The 11,239-nt window shown below is 35.2% G+C and overlaps 1 protein-coding gene across 1 annotated transcript; it reads left to right on the forward strand.

The window, feature by feature from the left end:
- Window positions 1-1,405: 1,405 nt before the first annotated feature.
- On the forward strand, window positions 1,406-10,923 carry LOC115987674 (ranBP2-type zinc finger protein At1g67325-like). The gene is made up of 7 exons (XM_031111262.1): window positions 1,406-1,660; window positions 1,954-1,999; window positions 3,074-3,186; window positions 7,891-8,089; window positions 8,830-8,943; window positions 9,956-10,068; window positions 10,563-10,923. Exons 1-7 carry the CDS (start codon window positions 1,646-1,648, stop codon window positions 10,695-10,697), a joined length of 735 nt encoding a protein of 244 aa, XP_030967122.1. The 5' UTR covers window positions 1,406-1,645; the 3' UTR covers window positions 10,698-10,923.
- Window positions 10,924-11,239: the final 316 nt, after the last annotated feature.

Raw genomic sequence — 11,239 nt, forward strand, 5'->3', positions numbered from 1 at the left:
CATTCAGTCATTCCAATTATTTTATAATTGTGTGTCAATTATTGTTTATATGCAAATTCGTGTGTGTGCGCGTGTGCATGTGTGTGTTGCACACCTACATATGCAATGGTTATAAGATACTTATATATAATTTTTAACAGTTGGTAAATCTAATTTTACAAATGTATAAAAAAAAAATATTCTATATAATTTACTCAAATAATATATATATATATATATATATATTTTTTACTATAATTTAGCCATATATAATTTTTAACCATACAAGGATGGTAAAATCTAATTTTAAATGTTCATAACCAGAAATTATTATATAAAATTAAGTCAAATGATATATATTTTTACTATAATATAGTATTAATTATTAATATGGATTGGTGAATGGGTAAAAAATGTTAGTTATGGTATTTACTATGTTTTAATCAAGTAACTCATGATCACACTTGAAAATATTTGACAAGAAAAATAAACAGGCATAAACATATAATCTAGTTTGTAAATGAGCTCCAATTTGACTCGTGTTCAAAAAAAGGGTAATGATTGGATCTAGCGTACACTGCATCTTAATAGGTCCAATACACACAAACACTAGACCCAAGTTCGTTTCTAAAAATTAAATTAAAATGAAAAATCCAAAACTTTTAAAATATGAAATTTAAAGTAGCCCATGATTTTCAAAGTTGTCTTATAAGATGGTCTCATGACTCATGAGACGTCTGAGGTCCATATGTGTGGAATTCATAAGTAGGATTGAGATCTAATGTAATAGTCCAAGATTATTGCACCATACAATACCTTTTCAACGATTCAAATTAAAAGTTAAAAGAGATAACTTTTGATATTAACCAATAGATTAAGGAAGTAAAAAAAGTAAAAAAATTTAAGAGTTAAAAAAAGTTAAAAATTTTGAAAAATTAAAATCCATGAAAAGTTAAAAAGATAACATTTGATATCAAACTATTGGATCAAGGAAGTTAAAAAAGTAGTTAAGAGATAAAAAAAAGTTAAAATTTTTGAAAAAGTAAAATCCATGTGAGAGGAATTACATTGTGTAATAGTCTTAATTATTGCACCAAATCCCAATCCCCACATGAATTGTGATAGACATATCATAGAATACTTTAACCCGTAAAGTTAACTTTATGTTTTACATTCTCCAAAAAAAAAAAAAAAAAAAAAAACTATGTTTTTCAATGAATGATTAAGATTAGGCCATGTCATCAATCCACTTACAAAATTTTAAAATGATTATTCCACCTCAGCTTTTCAAATTTACAGGTAAGATTTTTGAGGTTTTTATTTTTATAATTTATTTTACTTTGTTAAAAAAAAAGATAAAAATTTCCCCCTTAATTTCCATACACAATCATTCATTCTTCTATTTCTGTTCCATTATTAATCTATCCGTACCAATAAACCCTAAAGTCCACGCGGTTGGAGACTGGGGTTTTCTTTATTCTACTTCTACCCTGGTTTGCAAACAGACCCAGAGACTGGAATATTCCATAATTCCTATAAACACCACAATTCCCTCGCACCCAAATACTCCCTAACTAAGAAAGCCCCTTCCTTTTTCCTCTATATTCTCTCTCTCTCTCTCTTAAACCCTCTCTCTGCTCTCAAACCAAGTTTCTCAACTCTGTTAATGGCTTCTACCAAGGTGGGTCCTCCTCATCTTTCTCTGGAACTTATATATGTATTTGTGTATATATATATATATATGCATCTATGTCTGTTTGTTTTTGTGTGTGTACAAATATGTAAGCCTAATATTTTATGTTTGAAGTACTAGAATAGTGTTTGAGTGTGTTTAAATTCTCTTTTAATCTTCAATATCTCCCTCTTACTCACATGGGTATTTTTCTTTTTGGCTGCTATGTACTTAATATTTATTTATTTTATTTTTATTTTCTTAACTGTGTTGTGGTATCTGAGATTGTGAATCTTGCATAGGTTGATAACCGGGGTCCATTCGGGTCGAAAAGGTCTCGGAATGATGGTAAGTTGAACTCAGTAGTTTTCGTTATTGATTGTAGTATTGGTTTTAAGCATTTATGTGTGCTAGTGTGGATTTTTTTTGATGTTTTTGTATGTGGGTCATGTTTGAAAATATGTTTAGTGCCTGAAATTGAACACATTTAGGCAGTTAGAGGATGTGACCAAAATTTAAGCAGGCATACCATCACTTTGTTAGACACATTAGGGACCACAAGCGATCACTTTAAGTATGTTAGGAACTAAAAGAAATCACAAAGCGATCACTAAAATCATTCATGGACTATAACTTAGGGACCAATAATGTATTTTGGCGTAGTAGAAATTAAATTAGAAGTAGGTGAGTGCATTTTCATGTGTGTTGGAATCAATTTAACGCCTTTGTAAGTTTCATCATGTTGTTATCAGTATGAGATGTTGGATTTTTTTTTTTATGTTGTTCCCTGTTTAATAGGCATTCTTTTAAGGTATTTTCTAGGCAGTGTGCAATTTGGGATTCACTATCTAGCCTGGTTCTGTTATTGGTGTTTTTCTTTGGGATAAATTATGCCTTTCTTAAAGGAAAACCATTTTGAGAAACGATGCCGGAGATTAATAAAGCAATTATGCAAGAGTTGAACTAGAGTTTTTATTTTGATATAGATGATGATTCCATCTTGGTTGACTAAGGATAGCAGACACTAGATGTTTTAATTAGTTGATTTGACCTTATATTCTAGAACAATGGGTAGGTGCTCAAAGTAATTCATATGGTTTTTCTCACTTTGTAACTAGGTCTGACTAGTAATGAGTTTCCCATCATAAATTAATAGCTTTATTCACATTTCATAGGTGGTTCTTTTTCATCTTTTACAGACTCAAAAAAGTATGTGAGGTTCCTGTGTTCAAATGGTTTAAAATTGAAATAACCTATTTACCAGTTTGGACCAGTTTACTACACAGTAAACACTGCCATTCATTGGTTATAGCATTCTTTGAGGGACCGATTTCATTATCTATCCCTTAGCAGCTGTCTGTTATCATGTAATCTGTCTTTTCCAATTCAGTTGTTTGAAATTATCATGCTTACCTATGCCAGCTTCACGGAATGATGGAGATTGGACCTGTCCTAAGTGTGGAAATGTAAACTTCGGGTTTAGAGTTGTTTGCAATCGTGGAAAATGTGGTGCTCCTCGACCACCTGTCACTCCAGTAAGTTGCAGGATTCTATTTATTAATCATTTAAAGTTCCCTTTGAAGCAATAGGTGTGGTATTGGTTTGTAGTGGTCAAGTGAAGAACCAAAGTCCTGAAATCAGTAAGGGTTTGGTTGTGTGGAATCCACAGATTTGAGATTAGGCCTTTAAGTTGTTTTAAAAAAAAAAAAATTATGAAAGGGTTAGGGTCTTGGTTGTTGTTTCTCTTAAATGTAGGTAAAAGAACACCAAAGGGACTGGTGTGTAGACAATGACAACCTGAGGTAATATAATATAAATGAGTAAAGTCATGAAAAAGCCACCATAATACTCAATGAGGTAGCTTACTAAATCGGTTCAGAGTTGGAGGGATATGCTGGGTGAGGCCAGCTCCCCAAAGGAAATTCCATTTGTAATTTTATCATAACTCTAAATATTTTCGTAGAATTTCCTGTTGAATAATCAAAGCAAGTGCTTTGGTAATGGTGATTAGACAGCCTGTTGTTTGGTTAGAATTTACTGGAATTTTTTTTTTAATTCCCCTTAACTCTAATGCTAAGCATCATAACTTCTGGATTTTTTTTTTTCTTTTTTGATAAGTATAACTTCTGGATTTATAAAGAAGAAAACATCCCTTTGGTTGCTTATTTTTTAATCCAATTCTTGGTCTATGAAGATACACAGCTAGGTTCTATGATTTTTTTTTTTTTTTTTACCACTGCATGTTCCATCTCCATATCAAGCCTTTTTTCATCATTTCAATTTGGATGTCAGAATTTGTCTTCATGATACAATGGTGTGGCATGTGTTGGAACAAGGAAAAGAATGTATGGAAGTGGTAGAAAGGTTATAATGTCCTGAAGGTGAAGTAAGAACTCATTTAGTAATAGATATAACAAAAGTGAAATTGGATTAATCTTTGCATATACCCAATGCAGAGGCTTTCCTCTTTATAAGTTAATTACTCTTCTTTGTCATTTAGTCCTTGGACTCTTGTAATGCAGAACATGGGTTGCCTAACACCTGAAACCAGAGCTCATTCTATAGTTCCATCCCTTTGTGAGGTCTAGGACAATCTAAAATATCAACAGTGTTGGTGAGAATGTAATTTTCAAAGATACAACTCTGTTAATGATAATTTTTAGTAAAAAATAAATAATGCTTATAATAGAGACAGATATGTTACTTAAGTCTTTCTCAGTTTCATAAGACATTCAGGACACATCTTTTGGATTTGGTCAACATTGGCATTAGGCAGTTTATGAAATTTGCAAAATGCTTGGAGGGCCATTGTTTATAAATAAAACAAAATATTATAGTACTTTGCGGGGGGTGGGGGAGCTTGTTCATTAGCCTTTGTATTCAATTTTGCATAAAAAGGGGAAGAGTGACTATTTGTATAAGTACATCCCATGGACCATGACTTAAAAGGAAGGTTGCAATTCTTTAATTCTGCAGTCAGTACCAATGAATGTCATTTCATTTTTTGACAAGGAAAATAATTTAATAAACAATATGTAGCAGTTTGAATACACAATTTGTGCACCAAAATACACTTAAATAGTCTATGAACTCTAGAAAAGGACAAGAAGGAATACTGCCAAGGGAAATCATCCAATCATACAAGCATCTCTATTAGGGGTGGCAAAGTAAGCCCAAGCCCATTTGCCCACCCAAATCCACCCACTCTAATTGAACCCAAACCCACCCAATTATTAGTTGGGTTAAATGGGCATCAACCCAATTAGACCCAGTTATTATTGGGTTTTAAATAAAAACCCATTGAAACCCATTTAACCAAAAAACAATATACTCAAAGTATGGATGTATGTGGGGGGGCTGGTTTTCTAGAGCTGTGATTGGCCCTTATGGTGTTGGTTTATGGAAATATATCAGTCAGGGATGGCCTTCTTTCTCTCGCCATATTCTGTATGATATTGGTGTTGGGTCTAGAGTGAAGTTTTGGCAAGACCGGTGGTGTGGAGAGACTTCTCTTGCTGTTAGATATCCAGACTTGTTCAGGTTTTGCAGGAATAAGGATGCCAGTGTGGCTGAGCTTATGATGTCTGCTAATGGTGTCCTCTTTTGGGATGTGAGATTCATTAGGAGTGTGCATGCTCGGGATCTAGAGGTTATGTCCGACTTCATGGCAACTATTTATGGTTCGCATATAAGGGGGCGAGGTGAGGATAAAATGTGTTGGATTCCTAACAAAGTTAAGGGTTTCTTGGTTAGTGATTATTATAGAATTTTATCTGGCACCGCTTCCTTTGGGTTTCCTTGGAAAAGTATTTGGAAGCAAAAGATCTCCTCTAAAGTAGCTTTCTTTGTTTGGACTGCTGCTTTAGGGAAATGCTTGACGATTGATAATTTACGTAAAAGGAAGGTGTGGATTCTGGATTGGTGCAACATGTGTAAGAGAAATGGTGAATCGGTTGACCATCTATTTCTTCATTGTCCTTTTGCTTCGAATCTATGATCTATGGTTTTGGGCCTTTTTGGAGTTTCTTGGGTTATGCCGCACTCTGTTCTGGGGCTGTTATGGTGTTGGCAAGGCAGCTTTGGTCGTCATCGAAATGGTTATATTTGGTCCATCATTCCTCATTGCTTATTGTGGTGTCTTTGGAGGGAGAGGAATAGTAGATGTTTTGAAGATACTGAGAAATCTATTCCTGACCTCAAGCTTCTCTTTTTTAGAACTTTAAGGGATTGGTTGTTTGCTTTGCAAGATAAATCTTTCTATTCTTTTATTGATTTCCTAGACTCTTGCAATTTTTGTATTTGATTTCTTTTCCCTTGTACACTCCCTGCGCACTAGGGTGTCCCCTTTATATCAATATATCTTATTACTTATCAAAAAAAAAAAAAAACCCAAATTCAACCCAACCCTTCCCATATTAAAAAAAAAAAAAAAAAAAAAAAAAAGAAAAAAGAGAGAAAGAAACCCAGCCCTCAAACGTTTCAGGGTTTCACGAGCATTTTCCCTCATTTTCTTGGCCTCCAATCATGTTTTAGTCCTCATTTTCTCAGCCTCCAATCACGTTTTAGTCGGAAAACGTTTAAAACCCTCAATCGAGTTAAACTCGGAGATTGTCTCAGGCTCTTCTATATTCTCAGCTTTTAACTTACCCACCACCGAGTCCACTTGCCCAGTAGTCCTCATTGACTTGCAAGAAAACGGAATTCGACTTGTCCACGCTCTAATGGCTTGCGCTGAAGTGAGGTCGAGGCAGTAGCAGTTAACTCGGTGTTCGAGTTGCACAAACTTTTAGCTCGACCCGGAGCGATCGAGAAAGTGTTGTCAATGGTGAAGTAGATGAAGCCAGAAATCGTGACTGTAGTTGAGCAAGAAGCAAACCATAATGGGCCGGTTTTCCTGGATCGGTTCACTGAGTCGTTGCATTACTACTCGACCATGTTTGACTCGCTGGAAGGATCGGTGAACAGTGGGGATAATGTGATGTCCGAGGTGTACTTAGGGAAACAGATATGCAACGTGGTGGCCTGTGAAGGCACGGACCAAGTTGAGAGGCACGAAATGTTGACTCAATGGAGAACTCGGATGCGATCGGCCGGTTTTGCACCGGTTCACCTCGGGTCAAATGCGTTCAAGCAAGCGAGTATGTTGTTGGCTTTGTTTGTAGGTGGAGAAGGGTATAGAGTAGAAGAAAATAATGGGTCTCTGATGCTAGGTTGGCATACTTGACCTCTCATAGCTACATCGGCATGGCAGCTCGCCCACAACAATAGAGCTGGGTCTGTTGTGACACTGTGAGTCAACTCAGAGAGAGCTGTTCAACTCGTTTACAACTTGTAGGCCCCACCAATACACATTTTAGAGTACTTTGGTCATTTTCACTTTAGTGGCATTTTGGTAATTTTGATAATTGGGTAATTGGGTGGGTTGGGGTTTACCCATAATAATTGGGTTGTGTTGGATTTGGATTAGAAGTAATTAGTTAAATGGGTTTTAATGGGTAAATGAGTTTTATATACCCAACCCAATTATACCCACCCCAAACCCACCCATTTGACACCGATTCTCTATACAGATTGTTTGATGACATGATGAGGACATTCAACACCTTCAAACATTTCACTATTACGTTCACACCAAATTACCCGCAAAAACTTAACAGAACTACCTTCCATATCGTAGTCATTCTATGTCAATGATATTTCCCTTGCCAATAGTATTACAGTACAGCATTTGAGTCATTGAACAACGAAGAATTCTTACGCATACAACACTTTCCGCCAGTGAATGTCATTTCATGTTTTCCAAATGTTAAACTAATGGGAAGTAAATTCAACATTTGAATATATTTAATCCATACTTTTGTTACAGGTCAAAGATGATTGATCAATAGTTGTTTTTATTTTGAGTCTTAGTATAGTTGGGTTTCAATTTGCCTGGTTTTAAGAGCCAAGATTTGGATTAATTTTTATTAGAGTTTTCTAATGTTTAAAAGGATTGTAATTGTCTCTTATATGGTGTTATGGAATTGAAATTTATTCTGTGAATTTACACAAAGATGCACTATAGTTTCAGATCGTTTTCTTAGTGGATTGCCAAACCTAATGACCAGAACCTATTCTTCACGTTATTGCTATAATTGCTAGATAGACTTAATGTACTTCATATAATCTGAAACTTTTTTGGCATACTACTTTCATTCTGATTGATTACTTGTATAACATATAATTTCCTTTTTCTGCAGTCTGCTCCAATTAGCCCTTATAATGCCCCTCCTCCGTTTTATTATGGAGGTGTTGGGGCTCCTCCTCTGCCATATGGATTGTCTGGCAGGTATGGATCCCCAGTACCACATTCAGGACTGCATTATGACTATGGTCTCCCTTCAGGTGCTCATGGACCATATGGTCATCTGCCTACATTTCCACCTGGAGGATATGGAGGTACTTTTCCTTTTGTGACCTGTAAATTCTTTTCACAATCAGCTGTTAAAATAAAGAACATTTTAGTATAAATAGAAAAATAGGAGCAGAGGAAAGTTTATGCTGCAATTGTAAGCGTGAAGAAATGGTTAAAACTTTAGTTTTTTAGCATAGATGTATGTAATAGCTAATACAAGATATTTTCACATTAAATGCAATTGATTTATGGAGGAAGAGGTGAATGAGGGATTGTTATATGTATGAATAGAACTTCTATGTGTAGAAGTTAAGTTATCGTGAGAATATCCTTACGTGCTAGTTCAAGTATGCTAGTACAAAGACATTTCAATAACCTTTTATGTAAGAATGAAAAAAAAAATTTATACCGCTACAAATATTATCTGCATTAATGGAATTTTGGGTGGCTAGATGGATCATTGCCTTCCACTGCCCAAATGGCGTGGCTATAGAGGTGAGGTAAATGGGGGGATGGATCAGGAGTGAAATTTCTCATATGAGCATTACAGTGTTGCAGTTGCTTTTGTGATCAGGCTACTGCAATGGCTTGGACAGAAATACTTGTTTAGCAGCATAATGCCAATCCTGAGTTTTGGCTTAGGGAAAGATCTAGGGGAGGGTGCCTGCAGATGGAGCTCTAAATTATGTATTAGGATAAATGGCATCATGTAGAAGTTTGTGTCAAGCATGTTCAATCATCTGCTTCGTCTGTATGCATAACTGATGGTTTTTTAATGAATCAGGTATGCCTTATAGTCCAGGGCCTGCCGTCAATGGATATGGATTTGGCTTTCAAAGACCTCCATGGGCAGGAGGAGTATTACCTGATAATCCTGCCTCTCGGAAACGTCGTGGAGGTATTTGCACCATCTTGTATCCTAAATTTCATTGTTGTTGAGATTTTTCCATTTCCACTATAATTGTAATCTGATCAATCATCATCTATTTGTTGAACATTAATATTGATACAGTATCTTATGGTTTATTGGAAGTTATATGCAGTACTTTGTACTTCCTTTTGTTTGTGCTTATGTCGTTTGAAATAAATGATGGTGGGTGAGACTTTAATTATTAATAATTACCTTTTTTTATTATCCTCCACCTCATGTCATTTTTTAATTTATGTTGTTGTTTTGATTTCTTTGTTTCAATGCTTTAAGAAACTGTGGTTAATAATAATTAATAGTAAAGTATTACTTGGTCTATTAGCAAAGGAAGCATGGGTGCACCATTTTCGTTGGCGCACCTGTGTTGGACTTGGTGGGACACGCCGTGTGGCCTGGATGCGCATCTGTTGGCGAAATTTTTTTACCGACGTAGCCTGATTCGGTCTGAAATGGTCTGAAATAGGACCTGATATGGACCGAAATACTTAAAAAAAAAAGTTAATTTCAAACTTATCTTTTATTTAGTTTAAGTTTCAAACTTTCGATATTGTATTCTAATTTATGAACATCATGTAATGATTATGCATTTACTCTATTATCTACTATTGCTCTTAAATTGATATATGTTTACTATTATATGAAAAAAAATGCTTAGCAATATATAGAAAATAAAAATAAAAATATATTTAATAATTAGTTAATAAATGTATCCTACCGCACTTGTGTCCTACTTTTTCAAAAATTGGTTTGTCGCCACACTGCACCGGCCCCGAACCCGAATTCGCACCCGTGCTTCCTAGTCTATAAGATGCTTGATTGTTTGTTATATTTCTAAGTTGGCCCTGATTTTGGTCCTATTTTCTTAAACTCATGGATTTCTCTCAAGCATAAAGTCAGGCTTCAATATGCTCTCTTTTTGTATTTCTATCAGCAGTGCTGTATGTAAATTATCTTAGAAAGCTGTGTCTGGTTGTATATGCAGGGCCAGATGGTGTACATGAAGGGGATTGGATTTGCCCCAAATGTGACAATGTTAACTTTGCCTTCAGAACCACTTGCAACATTAAGAAATGCGGGGCTCCCAGACCTTCTTCTGTAAGTGATTTATTTCTGGAATTGTTATTATGATGTTCACCATTTTTACATGTCCAAAGAGTTTTTGTATGTGGTTCTTAAGTTTGATGGAAAATCTAGAAAGTCCACCACAAACCCAATGCATGTACAACTTGTTCATAGTAGTCTGTCCCTTCATTATCCGTGGTTTGAAAACATTCCAATCCAATTCACAATGGCCCATCACAATCGAAAACTTCCGTTGCCCCCTCCTTCCAAACCAAGACCACATATCTATGTATAAATTTTCTGATGTTGCCATGCACATGATGTTGGTTTTCATGTGGTTTGAAAACATTCCAATCCACATCACAGTCGCCCATCACCCATCGAAAACTTCCTTCGCCACCACCTTTTAATCCAAGACAACCTATCTATGTATAAATATTCTGACATTGCCATGCACATGATGTTGGTTTTCATGTTTAATAGCTCATTACCTTGCATTAATTATGCATCTTTATGATTCCTTGCAGGGCCCAAACCAATCAAATTCTAGTGCCCCTGAAGGCTGCTGGAGTTGTAGCAAATGTGGCAATCTGAATTATCCCTTTCGAACTGTCTGCAACCGCAAGGATTGTGGAAATGAGAGGCCAAATACTGGCAATTAGATAATTACCCTATTGTGTGCATGGGTAGCTTCAATCCACCAATTCCCTGTGTATTAGAAAATCATTCTTTGTTGTACTAGAGAATGAAAAAACAACAATGTTTATATTTTGAAAAAAAAGAACAAGATTTATAGTCAGCATGACAACTTGTAATCTTATTTTTATTATTATATTTTTCTCTGGGCAACTTCTGGTATGAATGGCTGCTAATCTGCAACTTTGGTCATTGAGTAATGGGTGGTTGATGGATTAGTGCTTTTAGCAATTTCATAATATATATGTCAGGGTTATGCTTTTCCAAAAGTTTATGGAAGTTACTTTTTTAAATCAAGTCGTAAACTAAATGTCTAAATCCATCTTTAAATGGTTGAATTATATTTTTGGTCCTTAATATTTGGTGTAGGTTGTTATTGGTCCTTCAAAATCCATAGTCATCTCTCCTTGAAATGCAACAAATATAATAGTTTTTGTGATGAAAAATCTACAATCAAAATGTTAAATTTTGAGAAAATCTGTACCTATTGTGGGAACGAATGGCCGTG

The sequence above is a fragment of the Quercus lobata genome, chromosome 4 (genome assembly GCF_001633185.2).
Source record: "Quercus lobata isolate SW786 chromosome 4, ValleyOak3.0 Primary Assembly, whole genome shotgun sequence".
Taxonomy (NCBI): Eukaryota; Viridiplantae; Streptophyta; class Magnoliopsida; order Fagales; family Fagaceae; genus Quercus; species Quercus lobata.

Bases quoted from the DNA above. Each gene is read 5' to 3' on its own strand.
- LOC115987674 (XM_031111262.1), top strand. The intron at 3,187-7,890 runs GTAAGTTGCAGG...CTTTTTCTGCAG, and splicing joins CTCGACCACCTGTCACTCCA to TCTGCTCCAATTAGCCCTTA. The intron at 10,069-10,562 runs GTAAGTGATTTA...GATTCCTTGCAG, and splicing joins GGGCTCCCAGACCTTCTTCT to GGCCCAAACCAATCAAATTC.